This window comes from Sphaeramia orbicularis, chromosome 10 (genome assembly GCF_902148855.1).
Source record: "Sphaeramia orbicularis chromosome 10, fSphaOr1.1, whole genome shotgun sequence".
Classification (NCBI taxonomy): domain Eukaryota; kingdom Metazoa; phylum Chordata; class Actinopteri; order Kurtiformes; family Apogonidae; genus Sphaeramia; species Sphaeramia orbicularis.
The window spans coordinates 24,392,593-24,416,742 of NC_043966.1; the positions used below are offsets into that span (position 1 = coordinate 24,392,593).

Sequence of the window (24,150 nt, forward strand, 5' to 3'; positions counted from 1 at the left end):
ACTTTCAAGAGATAATAACAAATTCTGAGTAATGACTACTGTACCTGTATGGAGGGACTCCATGCTCATGTGTTTTAGTGATAGTCAATGTCTAATACTATACTGAAAAACAATGAAACAAACCATTTATATATTCACCTGAATATATACAAACCTATACACACACACACACACACACACACACACACACACACACACACACACATACATACGAACACAAAAACAAGTATACAGATACAGCATAGATAGTGGTTAAAAGGAGTTTATGAGCACACCTAAGCCTGGAAAGAAATGTCAAGTTAAATGGCACATTAGCAGGTGGAGACATAGTGTTAAAGATGCAATCAAGTTAAGAACAGTTTTTACACACACACACACACACACACACACACAGACACACACTTTTGTACTGGAACAATGTGTTCTCATGACGAAAACTTTAGTTATGAAAAACATGTGCTTTAATCACTCTGATGACTATTCATTTGTATTCTTTAAAAAAATGCTGCAAGGTGTGGTGAAACCTGAACTTAAGTTATAGAATCTATTGTCTCCTGTTGGCCTGATGTAAATATTCAGACTTTTAGTATTTGTCAGTATTTTAGATTCACAGGTTGAAAGATGACAGCAATAAACTTCTAAGGTCATAACCAACATAATGCACATGTGAGGAAAAAAATACCACAAATAGCAGATTTAAAAATATTTACAGCTATAGTATGGATTGTAATTAAGCAGTTACTAGATGGAACTTGAATGATAGAAACCCCTGTTTTCTCCAATAAACCCGTGACTCAATAATTACAGTGTTTTAATAACCTTATATTACACACACAGTATGTAATTTCTGCTGCAAGTGGCCTCTCAGTAAGTAAAAAAGACAGTTTGATGACCTTGAGAGTAGCACGTAGGATCATGGGAGTTGTTTGTGCCATCACTACTGATAAAAAACTTGCACTAAAACTGTGTTTAGTGATGAGGTATTAAAGATTCATTCACTTGGAAGTTATTGAAATGGAAGTTATGAGAATATAAGGTTAAAAGGCTGTGAATTTGAATGTTAGAAATTTTGATATGAGACAAAGACAAACAAGCATAGCTGTAACTACAGTTCTGTATTTGACTCAGCTGAGGATTGGCCTTTGCAGTTTTGACCTCAAACTATTTTGGTAAAAAAAACAGTAATTCCATATGCTCCTCTCTTTTTGTCATTTTTGGCATCTTGACAAATTCTAAATCAAATTTGCTGCCATTTACCTAAAAAGTAATTCATCTTTTCCTCGAAACGACCTTCGACCAGTGTCCTTTCTTTGTGCCTGAGTGTGTGGGGAAGTGAAGATGATGCAGCAGGAACACTGCAGGTCAACACACACCAGAGGAGAAACTGCAGTCTCCATTAAACCCCTGGGCCGACAGCAGCTGTCTGTGGACGAGCTGTTAACCCACTAAACTACCTCTGCTAAGTTAGCCCACATGCCATGTCATCAAACCACACCTACACAACCCCGCTCCCATTAAGTGCTCATGAGCCTGCTGCACAACTGACAACGCTGTAAAGTAACAGAAAATTAAAAAAAGGTGTGCTGCTGAGTGTAAGTCCGTCCCTGACGTCATGGTGCAGAGACTCTGACGGTGATGAATGATGTCGCGCTGAGATGAGGACACATAAAAAAGGGCTCAGCAGCAGGAGTGGTATATAGGACAGGAGGAAGCCGCAGTGTCTCCTATACCAGCATTCAAGAGAGACTCACAAGACCTCCAACACATGACAAAAGGTAAAGAGGCAAACATGCAGCAGCCTGAAATGGACAAGATGGTACACAGGCTTACACAAACACTCTCGCCCACACCGGAGAAGCCAGCAGGCTTTTGCGTCAGCGTGCTGTGTGTTAGGGATGAGGCTGTAATGAGGAGTGAGTCCCATGAGCCAGCAAGTCTGATCAACTCAGAACAGCAGAGAAAAATACTGTTAATGATCATAATGATCGTTATATGCAGGAAGCTCCCACAAAACAACAGATCACATTACTCAATCACATCTTTTAAAGGAAATCTAGATATCTGTATTATTCATGCATTCAAGCATTTATTAATGTCTTATTCTGCAGGAGAATACTGTATTATAACCATATGGCCATTAACTCACAATTTTCCTACCCTCCTAATTGCTGCTTAGCCATAGTTAGTCAGAGTGTTGTTTTCCATGTACAGTCTGTAGTTTTGTGCTATAGTAGATTTACCAAGTGTGAAGGAGAAACGACTTTAGAACACGGAACATGTGTAGGTTAATAAGTATACAACTACTAGTAAATTACTCATGAACAACATATCAACAACACTCTACTGAGTGCTATGATTGACTATTGCGCTAGGGTCCATAATGAGCAGTCATAATTCATGTACAAACTTCCTTACTTACTATGAATATGGAGAAAAAACTGTATTGGCCTATAGCTGCATATATGATCACACAAAAATTATTAATAGGTTGTTTATACTGATGTTCTATGGTTTAATAGTATGCAAGTAAGAATGTTAATGGTAAATATATGTACCTGATTATAACATTCCCCTGAAAAAGTTCCCTAGGACAAATTTCTAATGTGGGACATTGGGCTTATGTAGTGTGAAACAGACCTGACTTAACTTATACATCATGGTGATGTTGAACTGTGATTATACAGACAAAGGTATACGGTAACTTATGCTATTCATATTCATCGGCTTATTCTATTTATTTCTATATTATTCTAGCCAGTCAATGCATATTGTTAATGTGCAATAAATGGGAGAAAAGAAATGAACTACCATGTTGCAGACTGAGAGGAACTGGGTTGATTCTCAGGTCAGCATCCTCAAACATGAATGTGTGTACTAATCCAATACAGCTGATAGATAAAGCATCCATTTTACCGGGCGTAGTGGTATTTGACACTTAGTAGAAGCTACGTTTCCATGACTGGGTTTCAGTCCCTTTAGGCAACACAACCCAAATGTTTCAGATCAGAGAATACTAGTAAGATATTTCTGTTGTGTTACAGATAATGTATTTATTACTCCAACCAAGACTTTTAAAAGCAATCAAACCATCAGTAGTAACAACTATGGTTCTTGCAATTCTATGTCATTACTGAGTTAAATTATTCTTGATGCTTTGATGATATTGTGCACTGTACAAATACACATAAAGCATAAGGAATCAAATTGAACTGAATAGAAATGAATAGAACTCAAATAAGACTGTATAATAAGAGGATATAGTACAGAGTATGGAATGACACAAATCTATAATCTTAACTTGCTTTTTTCCTCTTTACAGTAAAATTTTTCATAATCTCTGTGACACCAAGGAGAATGAATGTGAAACAGAATATGTCAGTAGACATTTCAAGGAAAATAAGTAGATAATCAGGTACAAAGTGTGGTCATTTAAAAGCATTTCTCGATTGAATTTACAGAACTGTTACTGCATTGTGATGTATCATGTTTACAGATAATAGAAAATTACATATACCATAATCGACCCAAAACTGAATTGAACCGAAAGAGACTACTAGAAAGTAGTGTTGAGGAGAGTATTGGATCAGGAATCTCCTTTTGGTAGCCATAGCAACACACTACACAACATAGAGAATGTCCCTGTTTGTACAGTCCTGTATTGTCAACACAATAAATAAGCTAGCTGTGCAAGATTTAAGTTTAATGACATTTTTTTTTAATGTAAATGTTTTTTTGTGCTCAAATACTATTGTGCTAAGATTTGGCTACTTTTCTTATGTGCCAGTGCCATCATTCTCCTGCTCAAACTAGTGAATGCTGAAAAGAGGGGTGGTGGGCAGATGTGATGGTCACACTAATCATTTGAGATGACAGCAGCACTCCAGTTAACAAGGTAAAAAGAACTAGGCGGTGAGCTCCCCCTCCCCTGCAGCAGGTTCAGACCAAGCAGACAGAGCTAATGGAGGAGCAACAGGGAATGACAGTGATCGGCTCAGAACCGGCTGGAGATGCCAGATATGGGAGGGACAGTGAGGAGGGAGGCCATTAGCAGATAAATCCATAAAATTAACAAAGGAGGGAGGGCTGAGGAGAGAGCTGGAGAAAGGAGTGATGCCGTAGAGCACTCTGTTGGGCACACATATTGCTTCTTTGTCTTTTCCTGGTCATTTAAAAACAACTGCTGTCAGCTGAGTGATGATATAATCTGAACAATTGGTACAGAGGTGGCCGGTAACACACTGTGCAAGTACTAAGCCCTGCTGCAGATCCTGATCAAGAAAGCTGCTTTGACCTTCAACACTCATGAACTTAAGTTTTTTCTCAATAGAAACCTGACCCTGGGGCTTTAAACAGTAAAGTGAAGCCTTTTAATGCAGGTCCATTGCCTCTGGTACAGACCAGCTTGCCTCTGTCTCCCATCAAGGCAGCCAGCACAGAGCCATGCTGTTGCTCTGTGCTAAAAACAGCCGTGCCACTCAGGAAGATCAAACTATCCAATGGGTATGCACTCCTGTGCTGTTGCTAGGCCCCCCTCGTTCTCTCTCCCTCTCCATCTCCCTCCTGCTCTGGAGGACATAACACAGAAAAATGGCTGAATAATAAATTCTAACTCAATAAACGAGGAGACAGCAGCTGTACTCAGACAGAAAGCCCCTTGTCTGGGTCTCACTTTTTCGCCGGTGTAAAAGCTGGACAAGCAAAAACCTCTCACACACTAACACAGAAACAGTCTCTTCTCAATTTTAACACAATTGCCAATTGATACTCAAAACCTTTATAAAACACAGTAAAGTATCATCACTTTATGGTACAGAGTGGATGACTGCAGTGAGGAGGTAGCACCAACTAGCCCATGTCAGTGTAAGCCCAGTGGATCTCTTGGAATTTAGTCTGGGAAAAATGTTTAAAATCAGCATCTTATAACAGCTAGCTTGCGAACTTTTACTTGCATAGCACAGACTGAATTACTTGGATACTACTGAGTACTGAAAATGCCTGCTATTGGCATCAAATTTCAATACCTGAGGAGTAAATGTCATCACTGTCACTGCATACAGCAGGCAAAATTACTTTAATACAGTATTTTCACTGTTATCACGTTAACAGACAGCTTCCAGATGTGGTTAGTTAAAATGGTGAATTCGTATTGAAAAAGTACCATCTAAGAACTGGATTTGAAGCCAATATCAATATTGGTACTGGTTAAACAATATCTAGTTCTGAATGAAATTTAATCTGTAACTTTATCTGTGTATAATAAGGCAGTACACAGTAAGAAAATATACATTTTGAAGTATTTGGGGGTGATATTTGCATGAATGTTATTTACAATACAAAACAGGATTGAATTATGTAAATTATAGTTACAATTTTAATAGGTGATAATCAGAAGTTGCTAAACACAGATAGATAATGGAGTTATATTTTTACTTGCTAAAATTAAATGAATTACTTAAAAGCATTACTTTTTAAGGCTGCATTATTCATCTGAACATACAAAGGTGTATCTGTGTCATGTATGCTGTGCATACAGTGTAGCCTACAACCTAATTAATAATCTAATTATAACCCATTCATGAATCCTTTATTGGGGTACAATTATTGTAAATTTGTACCCTAGCCTACCTGTTCACACATGACACAAAGGATGGAGTAAATACACAACCAGGGAAGGATTGTATTCCTGTCCCTGAAATTCAAGGATCATTTCACATTCATAGAGGGCAAAGGAGACTGCAATTTTATTGTGCAGTGAAACCTCTGACTACTATCCAGGAAAAAATATGTTTTCCAATTCGAGGCACCAGGTCTAACTGACAAACTGCCCAAACCATCCAACAATAACATAGCATATACCTACCTAAATTATGGAAACTATTAAAATATATATATTCTGTATTTGGATCCTTCTACTTTAGGTATTGTGTAAATGAACAGAAGCGATAAAAATGTAAGACAACAATGAAGTAATCCAAACATTTAAAATACATTAATTATTTTGAGTGATCTAATGAAATACAAACTACATAAAGGACATTGTTGGTGTGTCTGTTCTATAACCTAAAATTATTTTAAAAGTATTCATGCTGTGTGACCTGTCCATTAAAGTTGTATTAGAACTTTTATTAATGATAGAATTTTAAAAAAGATTTCTCAACTGAATTTCAAAAATTTCAGATATTGGTGTGATGTTATTGTCTATTCATGATATACTTCTAACCTTACATTAAAATACGTTTTTAGCTGCTACGACAACAAAACTACATATCATAAGTTGAAATATCAGACAAAATCCATAATTCAGTTAGAATATGTGCTAAAATTACATGAAAGTAGTGAGGACGAATTCAGTTATTTGTATCAAAGGTGGATTTATAATGATCAAAATAGTGGTAAAAGGGCTGTAACAGCTAGCCTGCTGATTTACAAACTGAAATTTTGCTTCTTTTCTCTTATAGAAATGAGAAGAAATCCTGGTTTGACTGAGGATTTGTTTGTGTAAATGTGTCTTAAGTGGGCACCAGTATAAGTTCAGTATTTATACAACAGTATGTCGAACCGAAAGGCTTCAGTTATCCTGACAGTGATGACAATGCCTGTCTAAACAGAAAAAAGACATGTATGCGAAGGATTGATGTGTGCTGTGTCTGCTGCATTGTTACCTTGAGAGAGTCAAAGCAGGCGATGACTCGGCCATTCTCCACATGGCAGCTCCGGGAGGGGTGAGCAAACTTGCATTCGGCATCCGACCGCGAGCAGGTGCCTCTCTGAAACTCACGACACACTTCCAGGGTCAGCCATTTGGTGTCTCGCCCCATGGTCATGCTGACAGCCATCACAGAGGCTCGCAAACACTGAGCAGTGGTGAAGGGGGGGGGGGGGGGCAGATAAACGGGAAACTGTTTGAGGATTAAAAAAAAAAGTCCTCCACAAAAAAAAACAGAAGTAAAAAATATTTTCAGCGTTTCTTTGCGTGAACAGACACCAAGTTCTTTCAGTAGGTTATTTTAGGGGATGTTTATTAGTTCTTCCTGGGAAAAGTGGCAGCTGAAGTTTCACTGGGGTCAGAGAGAGGGACTTAACTGTGAGTCAGAGGCCAGCTCTGTCTCAAAAAAAAGAAAAGAAAAATAAAACACAGAAGTACTTTGAGGATATTACTCTGTCATGACTGGAGAAATGACTGAGACAGACACTCTTCCAGGAGAGGGAAGCTCTGGGAGCTATGTCTTGAGCCCTCTGTCCTGCCTCAGAGTGTCTGCGCTTTCCCCTAGTGATCAGATCAGAGGATGTTAAATTCACGTCAACATGGCCAAGGCTGAGGCAGTCACTACAGTGCTAGATATGGCCGGACTGACTGACGGAGAGCAGTAAGGAGATTTCTGTAGAACAAGAAAGCAGAGCCTTGTAGGGTGGTGTCCTTGCACTGATGAGACAAGGTGGTAGCTCAGCTCAGACTGTGAGGGGACTGCAGCTCTGCAAGATGGGATGGATGACTCTGTGGCTGTCAGGATAAAATATAGCCACCATTCAAGGCCAAACACACAGTGAGCTCCCTCCTGCTCTCATCCAGCAGTCAGAAGGCAGCACAGCAGCTCGACAGCAGCAGACGACCCCTTGCAGTAGGCACTTTGGACTTCCAGTTCCTCCTTTTACTTCAGTTTTTTTCTCATCCTTTCCTCTCTGTTGCCTATGTCATCCCCTTCACTGATCTCTCTTCTGCATGTCCTTGCTTGTTGCGAGCCCTTGCTGTGGACTGTAAAAAAACAAATAAAAAGAGTCATTAACAAAATGGCAGGCCTGTTGAAAATTTTTAAAAATGCAGTTAAAGCTACAAGCTCGTGTTAGGCGTCTTTCAAAGCTTAGCGGAGGGTAGTGATGAGAACCACGAGGTAAGAGGGGGAAAAGGAAAGAGAATCAAGTGAGGACAAACAAATAAGGGAGCGGAGCATACGGGAGGGAGGGAGGCAGCAATGAACAGGAAAGGGCAAGCTATGTCTTGATTAAGTGATACAAGAGGGAGAGAGAGAGAGAGAATGGAGATGGAGGAATATTGCAGGCAGGACAGAGACGTCACTTCAACTCCCCTGAGCTCCACAGAGCAGAAAGTAATTGACTAACTTGACATGAATCATGCTGCAACATACTGTGAGAAGCAATGTCCTTGATATGGCGCAAGCTGGCCGGCACTTGTGGTCTGCACTGATGATTCGCGAGTACAGCGGACAGTTATTAATTTCAGGGAAAGAATGAGAAAAAAAGAGTAAAGGCAGAAGCAGAGGGGGTTCACAACTGCAGCTGCTGTGCTCAATGCAAGGCTGAACCCAATCAGACGGACTTTTACAGGCAGGCAGGACACGTCAGCAACCAATGACAAAGCGGTTTTCTCATCAGCTCCTCCCTCCACACAGCCCGTCCTTGTTCCTCCCAAGCTTTTTCCCTGGCACAGCACAGTCATGGTTGAGCCACATGCTAATATTAAAATTGAACAACAACTCTGAAGTGCCCCAAAACACCTTTAAGAAGGAGTACATTTTTAATCTGATATTGGGTTCCTGCAGGGTGTAACTCTAAAATGGATGCAAGGAGAATGCAGCCTGATGTGTTCACTGTGAGGGAGGAGAGTGACGTGTTTGGACACTAACTGAATACAGATAACAATCATTGAGGTAGCTTAATAAAGAACAAACTGCCTCCCAGGGGAAGACACAAAGCATTTTCAAACTTGGAAAGCTAAACTGTAAAAAATAAACATAAGGGAAAGTACATTCATGCCTGAAGTGAATAAATAATAGTCTAGATGCAGGAGAGGAGGAGTACAAAAAATAGGAGGAGGAGGAGGAGATGGGGTTGGAGCAGATTTTATCAGTCCCCACGTCTGATGGCGGCAGACACAGACGGAGGAAGCGGCGGGGGGGAGAGTGTGAGGGAACAAGTGTGTGTCTGTGTATGAGAGCATGCAGATAGCACAGAAGGAGAACACCGCATTGGAGTGGGAGACGAGGGACAGGGGGAGGTGGGAAATGAATTGATACTCCCATCTTCAAACCCAAGAACAAAGACAGCACCACAAAAAAACAGCCAGGAATGAGAGATGAGCAGGTACAGCAATTGCTTTGCTTGCTTAACCATTATGCTTGTCCGTGCCTCCTCCTCCTCCTTGTCCGCCAACAGATCAATACAAAGTTTTCTCAGGAGGACAAGACAAGCACTCCTCCTACAGCTCTGCCTGTCCTGCATTAAAGTCCACGTCAGTGTCAAGTGCCTTTGCTTATGCACGCTCTGACGACGCACCTCACCAATATGCATTCGGCATCAAAATGCTCCTCAGCAATGCACAGCCCTCCTCACTTCTTCCCATTGTAGCTGCTCCAGACACCACAGTTGCTATTATGTTTGTTCTTGGAAAGCTACAGAGAACAAACTGGCTCTCCTCCAAATTCATTCCAGTTTATACTGCATCCCTTTACCTTTGAATAAACACACTAAAGCACTATATTGACCTTCACTTGCTGATGTATGCTGCCAGAACTCTGCACTAGAGGAGTTTAACCCTTCTGAAAATTGTTCATCTAAATATTTTCTCGATACCTCTGCCCTGTATCAGAGGCTTTCAGGACATTGACATACAATAAGGATAGATGAAAATACAAAAATCATTCGACAGTGTAATTTACATGTAGGTTATGCATGTGTGCCCATTTGGGGCTTTTGTTTGTTTCGAGACAAGTTGATTGCATGCATAAGGATTATTAATAGGCTAGCAGTTTGTTATTTAATTTTGTTTTTGCGTAATGACACAGAGACATAAAAAAAACGTTAGTTGGCACTTAGAGAGAAGCCACCCATTTTTGTTCCATTACTGGTGGGATTACTCAGATTACATATGGTTTTATATCAAATCGCCTATCTTTTAGGATGTGTGACTCTTTAATTGTTGATCTTCTATGTTTATAACTGAACAGATCAAGTTCTCTGCCTCAATACATAGAGATTAAACATGAGGTCAGACACATTAAATTAAAACGCAGTGAGCAATAAATTGGAAAAAAAAAAAACTGATGATGTGAGGGATATGAGTTAGATAAAACTTTCAAATCTAAATATTGATGAAGAGAACAGTTCAAGAGAACTTGAGGCTGCATGTTTGAGGCTGCATTATTGTGCGATTGCAACCCACATAAGAACAAAACAGTGCAGTGTAAAAACAATGCTAGATAGCTAGATAGATAGCTAGATAGCTAGATAGATAGCTAGATAGATAGATAGATAGATAGATAGATAGATAGATAGATAGATAGATAGATAGATAGATAGATTTGCTGTATTCCATATGGATATAGGGAAAACTGATATAGACAGAAATAATCTTGGCCTACTGAACTTGTCCGACCTTTACTATGCAGCACAAACAATTATTTGCAGTGATGCGGCATGCTGAATAAATATAGCGTGCCCTAGTTATAACCGTTATTATGCTGCTGACCCTTCTGCAGGTGTCTGCAGTGAGAAAAGGGGCTCCAGCAGTCAGTAGGTGGGGGTCTATGTGTAGGTGGTTAAAGGATGGGGGAAATATAAGGAGGATGATTGGGGGAGGTTGCTGTTGACTCCGGCGCACTGCGTCCCTCATCAAACACAGTGCACCAAAGGGCTACCGACAGCGTAACCTTCAGCGGAGCTCTGACGTCTGCATTAGGGCTGGTGTGTAGGCTGGGTGCCACCTCAACAGACAGCCCTGCACCTTATCTGCTCGCACCACAGATAGCAATAAAACTGTAAAATGTGCCAGGGTAAGGTAATACATTAACAGATGAATTAGCCCCTTTCATTTCCTCTATTTGCCTCTCTCCCTAGTGCTTTTCTCTTGCATAATTACTGTATAGGAAAGGGAAAATTATACGGCTCTTGACACTTTAATTTCTTGCTGTTGGTTGTGGCAATATCCGGCGATGTACTGTAGAATTAAAAGCCGTAAATTCTGGTAGATTTATACACAGCAGTGGTCCTACACAGAGAACAAAAGGATAGCAAAACTGTGGATTTGAAAAGCCAGTGAGGGATTCTAGCATTTAAACATTGGAGAAAACACTGATTTATGCTTCAGCTCAGTTGCACATGAGAATCTGTGGTGTTTCCTGTGGGAGTTTTTGATATTTTTAATCTGGAGTTCCCCCATCTCCAAAAACCTGGTGAATTACTTATCAAAAGCATGAGGCAAAGGGACTTGTGAAAGAAGCAGTATAGCGGTGCCAAACAGCACTTATCTCTAACTTTGAGAGGAGCAAATTATTCAAGAAGAATTATGTTCAAGGACAAGAGCAAAACAGGATGACATGAATGACCAGGTGATTGATTGAAAAGCACGAGGTGGAAGATCCATAAATCACAATGAGAGTAAAAGCTTGCAGCCTGGAGGGAGGGAGCGAAGTAATTAGGTTAAGTATCAGTAATCCTTTCATCTCATTAAAGCACCACGGTTCTCATTCAAGCAAACATACACAGAGTAATCATACAGGACGACAGACCCTACCCTGAAGGTGGACACCTGGAAACAACTTCATCTTTCTGTCTACTCAAAGTTTTACTCAGCAAAGACATTTTAGAGGAATTACAGAAGACTGTATAAAGTGAAGGCCTTCTAACGTCCATTGTCCTTTAACATAAAACTGATTTGACTCATGGGTTTCATATATCTGAAGTGAGACCATGAAAGTTAACTGTGTGAAATACTGCAGACATTAAAATCGCAGCAGCTGGTACTGTCAGCATACATTTCTGATTTGCCTTTGCTGCTGCATCACTGGTGGAAGATTTTATTTGCACCATAAAAGATGGAAGATCCCCAGTGGTTAATGTGTGAAAGGGGAAATGAAAACAGGTTATGTGGGAAATGTAGCTGTTTGTGTGTGTGTGTGCCAGTTTATCAGTGTTTATATTAAGTAAAGAGAAACTAGCTAAACTGGTGCAGAGTCCACAGCCAAGAGGGAGTGTGAACTTGTCTTGACTGGCTTTATTGTCAGATGAGCCAACCACATCATGTCAATACATTCAGTGGAAATGCATGGATTTAGGAAGGTTATTCTGGGTATCTGTCTCCAGGACCAGAACAACACGCACACAACCAAGAACAGATGTATTTTTGACAGATGTAATGCATTTAAACGCCATAATAACAGTGAAGGGTGTCCTAGAAGGTTATTTCTCGTATATTTTTGCTCATAACTCTCAGACAAGACTGCCAAACCAAGTTCCACCTAGGCCAACGATCTGCTGGGTGCACCTTTAAAACGCACTAAAATATGATGCTTCGTTGCAGCGTTATTTGTATATATACAAATGGGGCTGTGCGCTCTTAAGAGACATAGCTAAAACGGGTCAAATGTAAATGTCATCACTGTTGTGTCTGTGAGTAACACTGCAATAACGCACGTATTTACAATAACAAAGACAGATTTGAGCTTCATGCAACAGGCATGGAGTGCAAAAAGCATTTTACTGCAACTTGCACATACACGTGTAGCCTTATGACTGCAACATGGAGGAGGCATAACACTGAAAGGAATTATTAGTTTTCAAAATGCGTCAAGTAAAATTATTATTATTGCTGCAGAGTAACTGCGCCAGACATGACCATGCACAGCCTTCTTACCTGTTCTAGTCCAATCGGATTCAAGCTCAAATTTCTTTCCAAAATTACGCCGTTTTCCGCAAAGACGCCTTCCCAAATGAGGTCTACACGTAACGTTATCTTAAAATGAAAGAAACATGGGGAATTAGCGACAAAAAAAATAAAAGCCACTAGAAAACGTGTGCTACCGCCGCGGAGTGAAAGAAAGAGGCGACGGTGCTTTGGCAGGCAGCAGCACAGACTGAACACACAGCAGGTTCAGAAAAATCCGAGGGAGGGCGAAACGGTGAGGGAGGAGTCGCTGTCGTTTATTAGATAACATCATTAGCACTGGGGGAAAAATCGTGGTCACGACTGAGGACAGCTGGTATCAAGGTAGTTGGCATAAACACTGGCTACATATCGCAGGTTGGTACACACAAACAGGGTGGATAAGGATAAAGATAAGGCAGGTTTTCCTAATTTTACAGAGGGTCAAAGCTGCTGGTTGAGATTCCACCCGTCAGAGGTCAATACACATTCAATGTTAGGATACATTTTGAAGCTTGTGTTCCTTCAATAATGAAATACTGTATCTGGAGCTAATGCTAACTACCGCAGTTAAAAGTTAAGCTAGCGCTGGAAACCTAACGGTCAAATTTTAACAGCGGTCTAAACGTAGACTACATTTACACTATTGAACCAGATTAAGGTATATATTTGTAGCTGCTGCTCTGGTTTAATGGGTTAAGAACTTCCAGACGATTTAAAAAGTAAAGCAGCTCTTACCTGCTGTGCATTGGGCTTCATGGTGTCTCAAAATGAAAGTGTTCTTCTAAATAAAATTGAGGTGCACAGTATACTCATATTATCTTCCAGACTTAAACAACATAAGCGATAATAGACTTAAGTTTCCAAATGGTTCAATTATTTAGGCTTATATAGGTCTGAGTATCAGTCAGGTACAATATCAAAATGACACAATTTATGTCTGATTTACCTTTCTTTCTATTATTGTAGCCTTTCAATTCATATGACTTGCATGTTATCAGAAAAATCAATGGTCAACCCGTGGATGTTTTAAGTAAACCGGGTTAAACCCCTTTCCAATCATACTGAAGAAACAGCTGTGATGTCAGATATCACCTTATGTCCATTCAGCTCAGGAAGTATTGATTTCATCTAAATTACAACAGCGCACTCTGCTGGTGATGGACGAAGCTACAGGTTGACACTAAAGCCTTCACTATTTTGTTTCACACAATCTGAAAAAAAGACGCCAAAAACATAGTTCAATGAATGTAAAAGTAGTTTTATATAAAAAGTAAAGTTTGGGACACATTCAGAACCTTCACAACATTAGCAGTTATTCTACATACTGAGGTAAGAAAATTTAATTTCTTTTTTTTTTCTTAAGACACTTAAAAACGCAGATACATTTTAAAATTCACTGTACGTGTTTCAGACAAGACAGTTTGGCATACAGATTGTTAATCACAAACAGTAGCTTTTTTCCTGACAAAAACAACTATTATATTGTTATTTTTAACAAAGAGAATTTTTTTTAAATCTTTATTACAAGAACTGACTTCACTTATGTGTAAAAGTCACAAGAAAGCTTTAGAGATTACTGAAAGGTATAGGATTGCAAGTAGCTATACCATTCTCTGTCAAGAAAATGTTTTCAGTTTGAATATCATTGGTGGCAAAGTTATACAATCAGAATCAATAAATAAAAATTCATCATTTAAAACAGTTCATTGGGAAGAAAAAAATCGGTGAATGCCATAGAATAAAAAACAAGCATCATTAACAGCAGTCAAGGCAGCATTTGGCACACTCGGTTTTAAGACATCCTAGTGCTCCTGCTTTCCACTTGTTACCACTGTTCAACAATATCCATGTAGTCATCTGCAGTGCCATTCTCATCCAAATCCCACCAATCTGGTAGGAGAGCTTCAGTCTCTGCAGTGTCTCCATCAGTCTTCCCTCTCTGTGGCTCCTCAGTGTGGCTGTCGGGATGAATGGGTGTTTCTGTGGGCTTCAGCAGCCTACCTTGCTTCACTGTAAGTCTTCCACGGAGCCGCCTCCTCTCCTGCTGCCGCCTCTCCCTGGCCTGCCTGCGCTCCTGCTGCCTTGCCACCTGGAAACGCTGCAGGAAAAGGTCACGGGCATACTCATACAGCTCCACATCCCACTTATTCAACAGGCGGATTCTGTGTTGCGTCTCAAGAGGTACCTCGACACTAGATGCACGAGTACCATTGAGTTGCGTAAAGGGTGCGATAAACTCCAAGTTAAAGGTACGTTCGAATAGGTACTGGGTCTTACGCTGGTACTCAGTTAGCCCAAAGAAGGCCATGCCACGCAAGTTGCGCTTTGCACTCTCCAAAAGTACTGCCCAACGTTCCTCCTCACTCATGGCAGAGACATTGTAGCAGCCCACCAGGCTGAGGTCAGCTAGCATACGGGTTTGACGGTTGTTTGCTAGATTGTAAGGACAGTCCATGAATTCCTGCAAGGAGCAACCTGACCAGTCATCTCCTGAATAACAGCTTGGGAGCTCAGACAAAGTTGGTGAACGTCCATCACACACATGTAAGGAGGCCTTCCACGTAGCACCACGCTGCACGTGACGCCACTCACTTAGGTACCGTGATACTGGATCTCTTAGGATGGTTATATAGTAATAGTTCCTACTGAAAAGAGAAAGAAGACATCAAGTCAGTGATGTGCCGTAGTCAAAACAAGAGGTTATGTGAACACAAGCTTTACATCTCATTCTATTAAAAATGAGTTAAAAGGTCCTGATTATGTTGTGAATATAAACATTACTCCCATCCCAATACGTAGTTTTGTTCGTTGCTCTTACTGTTTGGCTCTCTGTTGGGATCTTAAATTTTGATTTTTGATTATGAACTATTTTATATGACTACAGTTATTAGTTGCGTTACCCCCTCCCTCACCAACCTGGCCAGGTTCCTGGGAGCTTCTCGAGAGTCCATACGTGAAGGTACACAACTCGTCAGCTCCGTCCAGTCTGCATGAAGGCCACAGCTCCAGCCGGTGGAGAAGCGGGAGAAAAGCCAGGTCTCCTTTTTACCGGGTCGGAAACAGGTGCACTTTTTCTGTCCAGCGTGACACTCACAGGGTCTCTCCAACTGGATATTCCGGACCAGGTGTCGACCAAATGTTGTGCCCCCGGTCTTCTGAATATGCAGAAAAACTATAACATCATCTCCCTTGATGTTGAAGTCTACTACACGGTTCAAATCACTTCTGGTGAAGTTGAAGCGAGGGACAAATCGGGCCAAAGCTCCGTCTTCTGCAATGTAGGGATCTTTTGGGACTCCATCCTGGACTTCCCTGCCATTGCTTCGGGAACCAGTTGCGCCGTTCACCTTGAGCCAGGACCCCAGCTGGCGCAGCATCTGGCACTCAGAGCCGCTCGGGCACACATACTGGATCATAACGACGCCAAACAGTAACACCATGAGCAGGACGAGCAGCAGCCGGTGGTGGTGGCTGCTGCTATTGTTGGACTTCTCATCCATCTTCACGGGACGGACAGAAAAACATCACTCAGGCGGTCTGGACCCCTGCCTCAGCCGGGGAAGCACCGAGAGCAGTGTTTATATGGCCGCCGCCAAAGAATGCGAAAACAATAACAATGCAGCTGCTAGCCAGCTAACGTTAGCTAGCCGAAGAGAAGTCAGTTAGAAAAACAGACGAGACTGTATTCAAACGAGACTATTTACTAATAAAGGTTCTACTATAAGCTCTAAAGCACACAGGTCTAAGTAGAAATCGTTAAGTACTTCTACAAATCTAGTCCTTACTTCTGCTCAGGGGCTATCTTTGTCGTAAGCACTAAATCCGTGCCTCTCGACATCACCGATTCTTGACCTTTCTTCCCAGCAGTCTCTGCGCCGACGGTGGTAGCAGGAGTGAACATTACGTCACCGCTACGTGCTCGTTGCTCTACTAGGAACGTAGGGACAGAGTTACCCTGGCAGCAGTTACCCTGGCAGCAGTTACCCTGGCAGCAGCACTTTAACCTGGTGTGAGTTGCTGTATAGTTTTAGTTGGACGTAATACCTTATTTGATTTAGTCTAATCGTCATTATATAGTTTGGGTAAATGGTGGCGTGTTAACATAGAGATTTCATCGCCGAAATAGCTCAGTTGGGAGAGCGTTAGACTGAAGATCTAAAGGTCCCTGGTTCGATCCCGGGTTTCGGCATTTTGTTTTCGCAGATAAACTACTATCCTCCGCAGAACGTGTAGACCAGGGGTCTCAAACTCGCGGCCCACGGGCCATTTGCGGCCCGCAGCACGTGAATTTGTGGCTCCCCACTTGATACCAAAGATTAATGTTAGTGCGGCCCACAAGTTTTTCTCACATTATCTATTTTTTGTGGGGGAATTTATTTAAAAAGTAATTATTTATAGCTACTTCTTACGTTCCTCTTTATATATGTTGATGTTCAGAATTCCTATGCCCATGAACGCACCTTACGTAATGAAGGAGGACGTGTCAAGTAAGTGACATAAAAATGTATCCTGCCCCAGTCATGGCCTTTTCAAAACCTACCCTGAAGAGAAAGATTAGCGACGAGCACAGACAATTCCAGGAGAAGTGGGAGACACAATATTTTTTCGTTGAGCGCAGGGGGACCCCGACATGTCTTATGCGCACAGAAAAAGTTGCCGTGCACAAAGAATACAACATCAAACATCATTATTCAACTCGGCATGAGCATCTGAAAGACATATTGAGTCTCAGCTGCTTCCTCCCTCAAGCCCAATGTGGCTCATGTGTGCAAGAGGAAGCGCTGCCAGACATCTGTGGTAGCAACCAGTAGTCAAGAGAAGCCTGTTCTAAAGAAACGTTTATGTTTGAAGAAATGTTCATGTTCAGAAGAAGCGTTTGTGTCCTGAAGTGTTGTTGTGGAGTCCCTGATGCGGCCCAGCCTCACCCAGACTCTACCTCCACTGGCCCCCAGGTAAATTGAGTTTGAGACCCCTGGTGTAGACCTTTTTGAAAAAGCTTCAGTAAAGACACTTTGAATAAGCAATCAGCACACACGATGACGCTATGGTTAAAAGTTGATTCGAATGCTAAATCCTGCCCCTTCTGGTTGTGCCCTATAGGACATTATTTCTGAAAAACAAAAAATTCCCGTCAATGAGGAGAGATAAGTCATTTTTTCTATGTAGCTTGAATTATTTACATATATGATGTTAGTCAGTTTAAAAGATAACTTTACACATTAAGTCACAGCTGAAGTATCAGTGTAGTCTATAGGATGTGTAGTCTTTTTATGTCCGAAAAGACTACACATCCAAAAGTCACAGAAATAACTAGACTTGTAGTGAGTTTCATGTGTTTGAATATTTTTTTCATTTCCCACTCGAGGATATTTTGCAGTAACTGCGTTATTAGTGTGTCATATGCAATAAAAAGATGCAGTCCACTGAGCTGTCACACAAAAATGTCTATTACTTTACTATCTTTACAACAAAGAGCACCTTTATTGGCTTGTAAAATTATCATGCTTTGTTTGTAAGTGTGGTTCAGTTCACTTATGTGAAGGATAATATTTGCATTTCACATATTTTGTATTCTCAGTTATTTTTTTTATTTTTTTTTTTGGAAAAAATGTGCATGTTCAGTTAAAAATATGTGACAGTAAATGTAGTTTAAAATGTTTTCCCTCCAGAGCGTCTAGTTAGATTTCAGGGGAAAAAACTGTATAACCCAAAACTATGCTGCAAAGGAATCTAAAATCCTTTTTTGTTGTTGTTGTTGTTGTTGTTGTTGTTGTTGTTGTTAAGTGTCAGATACAGCATGCCTTTTCAGTGGTAGGACATTAGTCTAAAAGGTAGTAGTAGGTTGCTGTGAACAGCATGTTATAGGACATTCCCCAATTAGATTAGAATTTGCAAGGAACCCTTGTTACTTTTTCTCAAGGTGAACTAGATTAAAGTCACGCAGTGTCCTAGAATCAGCTGCCATAATGAAAACCAGTGCGATTATTAAATACTGCACCAAACACTAATAACGACTCTACAAGGACCTAATACATTTTTAATGACTTTTAAAGACTATCATCAATTTGGAAAGTAGTATACAAATCGAGGTCAAGCTTGGACGGTCCCTGTTTAGAAGAGTCCAGAAAGGGGTCCAGGGATCAATCTGCTCTGATAAAATTAGGCCAGTCGGTGAAAACCTAAAAACAGATGCGAGGTCTACGCGCCGTTTGCGTCACTACAGGAGAATTTAAAGCACCGAAGATTGTTTGTGTAAATAAGATGGACGGCCGGCGGGCCACTTCAGTCAATGAAGTCCTCTGAACTCAATCATGCTGTTGAAGTAATATGCCTGTTATCGATCAGCTGTTCTGTTAGTACATCGTGCATAAGTTATCAAAGTCAAGCTAATGCTGTGACGAAAGCATACATAACATATAATGGTTTATTAAGCGTTGATTAAGTGTTGACTGTCGATTCATGGCGAGTAATCTCACTCCAACATGCATTCATACAGATCCACAAACCTCCTCATGTTAGGAGTTTGGAGAGGCATAAAATTGAATGATTTGTCAACTATAACCAGTTATAACCAGGTAGACTTTAATGCCATCAATGCTGTTTATACCAAGCTTTTATGTAGTTTCCACAAACACTGTTTATCCAACCTCTTGAACAGCCGTGTTTTAAAGATTGTTAGTGTAAACCTTGTCTTGGTTCTTGGAAATATGTCAAAGTGAGACCTCTCTGCCTGTTCATGCTGTGTTCGGCCCGAGCTGGGCGTTGTGTAACGGCTGAGCGGTGAGATGAGTCGGTCTCCGCCCTTCGGTCTTTAAATACCATCAAAACGACACCCGTTTACAATTGAAGAAAACTGAGATGTGTTAACGTCTTTTTTTATATTTCTGCTGTTTAGTTAGTACTTTAAGAGCTCGGTGTTTGTTTGGGGCTGCGGACATGGAGCTGGACCGGCGGCTGTTGCTGGCCCACTGTGCCGTTCACGCCCTGTCCATCGTGGCGGGTTTACTGGTGGTCGTACCGATGGCTCTCAACGGATCTGCCTTCAAAGGCCGCTGTGCACTCTTCTCCAGCGGCTACTGGAGGAGCGAGGACCGGGACGAGCTGCCGACACAGCCCGGAACCGTCCCACATCTGGTGGTGCAGCAGTGGGGCCCACCGGCAGCCTGCCAGTGCGTCACGTTTGTGGGTATTTTCACGGTGCTGTACGGCGCCGCGCAGGGATGGAGGTGTCTGTTCTATCTGCACGGACGGCATGACGAGTGAGTACAGACAACAGCAACACAGTACACACAAAGTACACAAATACAGTATGAACATGCACACTACACAGACACCACACACACACACACACACACACACACACACACACACACACAGTATCCAATTATGAACACACACAGTACACAGACACTACACACACAGTATACAAACATGAACACACACAAACACAACACGCACAGTATCCAAACATGAACACACACAGTACACAAACACAACACACACAGTATCCAAACATAAACGCACACAGTACACAGACACAAGATGAGCCTGATTTTTGATCACAATACTGTTAACTTTAATATAATCACAATAGTGTTATTAACAGGGTTCAGTGACGCAGTATTAACAGACCAATTACTGCAGAAGTACCAGTGGGAACAGTACTAATATTTGACCTCAATAGACAGAAAGGAACCGCAAATTAAACTTGTATTATTAAATAAGAAAAGTCTGCTCACAATAGTGTAGATTGCTACTACTTGTAAAGTGCATGTAATTAAATAAATCATCAAAGTCATGATGCTAATGAGGGTACATATACTTGTCAGATTGCATTATTGCTTTTATCAGTATGTAAATACTTTATATAATATATACAATGTGCCACAGTTTTAATGTCTACACAGTCCAGACTATAAAGTCTGTGTAGATACATTTTATGATCTTACCATAGTTAATAAATAATGAATGGATATGTCAAATGTCAGGTGTTCATCCACCTATAGACTGGACATATACGTTGATGTCTTTTTTCAGCAGTGTGAACTGATGGTTGTTTTTCTTTGTGTATCTTCAAAGCACCCTGTTTTCATCCTTCCTGACGGTACTGCTCAGTGTGTGTGTCCTCTTCCTGTCTGGAGGGGCCAGTGTCATTCTGTCACTGGGTCTGGTCTCCTGGTGTGACACAGTGACTAACGACAACACACAGTCCTTCAGGTAAAGTGTTTGTATGGTTAGTCAGGGCACCACAGTGGATATACATGACATAATGGTTGATCTTTTAGGAGTTTGTTTTGCTTAGTGCTAAGTGCTATATTATCCTCATAAAAACATGTATTTGTGGAAATTTTAATGTAGTTCTTAAAATGAGCCATTCTGTATGTTTTCAGCTGTGCAGAGTCCCAGTCTGTCCCTCTTTACCTGGATGTTGACACCTCTTCCTTCTACACTGAGCTCAGCCTGGCACAGGTAGGACCATCTAGAAGTCTATACAAGCACACACTTTGTGCATAACAGAGGGCCAAGATTACACCTATATTACACCCATATATCTATACAAGAATACCTATGCACTTGAATGCAAAATTATCATCAGGGCTTCTTGGATGTTTAGTACAAAGACCCACCCAGTTCAGTGTAAACTAAGTAATTGACAAGGACTAGAATACATATTCTAATGTGACTGAATGTAAATGTTTTATGAAAGTAGATCCTGTGAACTTAATACAACTTTTCTAGATCTGGGAAAAGTTCTGGATTCTTGGTTAGTTGACACTTTTCTGTTCAGGTTTAACAACAGCAGATGTGTTTTTACTAAATGTTGTCACAAATTGTTGAAAACAGAGCAAGTTCAGAACATGAATGATATAACATGTGAGATAAACTATTGCAATAAGACTGAGCCATTGTTCTTTTTAATGATATGTAAAGGTAAAGTGTCACTCAGCAGATCAACATGATCAAAGTACAGTTGTGAACAGTGTATTTCTTGTGGTTGGTCAGGTGTCTTTGTGGGCTGTGACGGCTCTGTGGCTCACCCAGTCCATCCTGGCTGTCTTGCGGCTCTACCACTCCCACAGTCAGCACATCAGTGGCCCATGTCTGCCCAGAGAGAAGGAGCTGCTGCTGGGACACAGTCCATCTGACGGATCCCCATCTCCTCTTCCAGTAACACCCACCATCTTAGTCTGACATGGATGAGGCAGAAAGAAGTTCAGACTTTCATATTCGTTGTATGATCTTATTTGGTACCATTCATAAATTCACTTTATATAATATACAGACTGCACAGGGGCAATATCATTTACATCACATAAAAACATCCCAGTTGTCCGTGCCTAAACCAAACATCTCACAGTGCCACTACAGCTCAGCCCATTTTCAGCTTCTCATATATTATTAAAGAGGGCTGTGTGTCAGGATGATACAATGTGCATCACAATACAGGAATTACAAGTAAATATATTTATTTCTTTATATATAAGCAAAGCACCCACCATGATTTTTAAAATCATTGTAGAGAATAATATACCTTATTCAGAAGAGCAGAGTTAAAACTGAGTTCACTATCACTTTCTTCTTGTCTCAGTTACCTTGTGGTGTCAGACAGCTGAACATTAGATTCTAGCACCGCAGTCTAGGAGTCAGGGGTTTGCATGACACAAAATAAACCAAAAAACTATTAAATAAAACTCCATACAAAGTTTTTTTAAGTATCACTTCAGATCACAAAATATTATTAGTATTGTCATGATACTCAAATGTATGTAACTCTATTATTAAATTCAAGACCTGGGTAACTAAATTACACTTTTTATAATTTTGTTTCCTAACTGTTTCCTAACTTGTATTTCCATCTGCCCATCTGAAAGAAAAATTCTTCAATTTTTAGTCGTTCCAAAGAACTTTTTTGTGTAGCCATACCTATTTTGCATTGCAGTAGGGTCATATGAATCGTTGCAATGCATAGTTGTTGATAGAAAATAATTTTTAATAAAACATTTGAATTTTAATTCACAATGGAGAAATTGATTGAAAAAGCACACTTTATTTCTGTCTTTCATCTTTCTGTGGATTAGGAAAAAACAGTAAATAATGTGCTATAAATGTTTTTTTATTTTGCAGTGTACTGACAGTCTACAGTGCAGTGTTCTCAAAATGCTATGAATGCTAAAGTATTCGTAAATACCAACAGATAAACCTTAGGTTTTGACATTTGCTTTCTTAGAAGACAGATTCATTGCCGTTGATTTAAATATAAGTCCAAAGAGCCTGATGGAACTGCAGTGTCCAGCATCTGAACCCAGCTCTCCTTTATTAATTGTAATAATACATGACAAGAATAAACAATGCCAACAAGAACTCTTCATGAGACTTGTTAGAGCCGATGTATTCAGTCATCTGATAACGATAATTATGCTACAGTTATTTAAAAGTTTCTGTATACCATTTCATCAGACTGTGAATTAATTTATGGAATAATATGTTAGTTTGTGTCACTGATGACGCTGCAGCAGATGGTGTTTTTCTTTTGGTCTGTTTCTATATACTTAATATGCATGATTGTTTCTGTCGGAGTCTGACATTGTGCACAGTGGTGCACTCATCAGGGAGAAAACTTTTTGTATATTTGTTGTTGACTGGTCTGAGAGTAAATTCAGATGTAGCACTGAAGCGCTTTTATTGTGAAACATGTGGTGAGAGTGTGACTGAGCCACCATGTACGTGAAACAGGCTCACTGTGTGAGCATGACCCGAATGTTCTGTTGTGTAACGGAAAACTCACTGCGCCCTCTCTCTCCTATTGTGATGATTTCTTATTATGATGCTGTTTGTGTGGAAACAACCGATGTGAGGGCGTCTGATGAAGCAGACAAAGGCTCTGTACTGATCTGGTTATTTAGTGGTTCTGGTCAACAGAGTCTGAAGATTGATGACTTTGCTGAGTTTCTAAAACATATGATGCAGAGTTTCCTCTTCACTTCTTTCCTCTTGACTCATTCGTTGTAATGATACACAGATATTGGAGAAAGAAATCTGATTAAAGAGAGACAAGATAGTACTGACACTTGAAACAAACTAATTTATTAAATGTTTTTGTACTTGAACTGAGGATGGTGTTCCTTTTTACCTATTATACCTGTTTGTGGTCATTCATATTCCTGTTTTTTGCATTTGTCATGGTTGTTGAATAAAAACCCTCTCATTATGAAAAAAATGTTTTGTCTTTTCCATCCATCTATGAAGCCCTGACTGAATACATTCTTCTTTATTTTGTTCACAATTATCACAGGCTGTATTTGACATGACATGAACGATAACACGAACTAACTATCCAGATATCAACTGTGGAAATTTTGTGTGGTATCTTATTTTTTTTCCAGAGCTTTCGTATATGTTGAAACACCTTAAGAAAAAGTGCCCCTACTTCTTAGTGCAGGGGTGTTAAATATATGACCTGTGGGCCAAAACCAGCCCATGGCATGAATTTG

The 24,150-nt window shown here is 40.5% G+C and overlaps 3 protein-coding genes and 1 non-coding gene across 9 annotated transcripts in view; 2 read left to right on the plus strand and 2 right to left on the minus strand.

Moving 5' to 3' along the window:
* The window catches only part of mbnl3 (muscleblind-like splicing regulator 3), a 31,334-nt gene extending 18,481 nt beyond the window's left edge, over positions 1 to 12,853 (minus strand). For 4 of the 5 annotated variants that reach the window (XM_030145288.1, XM_030145287.1, XM_030145289.1 and 1 more), the window contains exon 1: positions 6,663 to 6,836. In XM_030145288.1, the coding sequence (XP_030001148.1) occupies positions 6,663 to 6,836 (174 nt within the window). Of the gene's footprint in view, positions 1 to 6,662; positions 7,754 to 12,646 lie in introns of those variants that run through there. The other variant, XM_030145286.1, reaches the window with a different exon arrangement.
* A 1,047-nt stretch (positions 12,854 to 13,900) lies between these two features.
* hs6st2 (heparan sulfate 6-O-sulfotransferase 2) lies at positions 13,901 to 16,581 on the minus strand. Of its 2 annotated transcripts, none has more exons than XM_030146090.1 (2): positions 15,575 to 16,581; positions 13,901 to 15,300 (listed from the first exon to the last, which is right to left on the minus strand). In XM_030146090.1, exons 1-2 carry the CDS (start codon positions 16,156 to 16,158, stop codon positions 14,484 to 14,486), a joined length of 1,401 nt encoding a protein of 466 aa, XP_030001950.1. In that variant the 5' UTR covers positions 16,159 to 16,581; the 3' UTR covers positions 13,901 to 14,483. The 2 variants fall into 2 exon arrangements, with proteins under 2 accessions (XP_030001950.1, XP_030001949.1); XM_030146089.1 differs by having other exon boundaries at positions 13,901 to 15,303; positions 15,575 to 16,570.
* A 193-nt stretch (positions 16,582 to 16,774) lies between these two features.
* Positions 16,775 to 16,847, plus strand: trnaf-gaa (transfer RNA phenylalanine (anticodon GAA)). Its single transcript has one exon. It is a non-coding gene; the product is annotated as a tRNA-Phe (tRNA).
* Positions 16,848 to 19,212: 2,365 nt separating this feature from the next.
* On the plus strand, positions 19,213 to 23,865 carry LOC115427275 (transmembrane protein 179). Its single transcript, XM_030145776.1, has 4 exons — positions 19,213 to 19,917; positions 20,738 to 20,875; positions 21,049 to 21,127; positions 21,662 to 23,865. The coding sequence occupies exons 1-4, from the start codon at positions 19,595 to 19,597 to the stop codon at positions 21,848 to 21,850; spliced, it is 729 nt and encodes a 242-aa protein (XP_030001636.1). The 5' UTR covers positions 19,213 to 19,594; the 3' UTR covers positions 21,851 to 23,865.
* Positions 23,866 to 24,150: the final 285 nt, after the last annotated feature.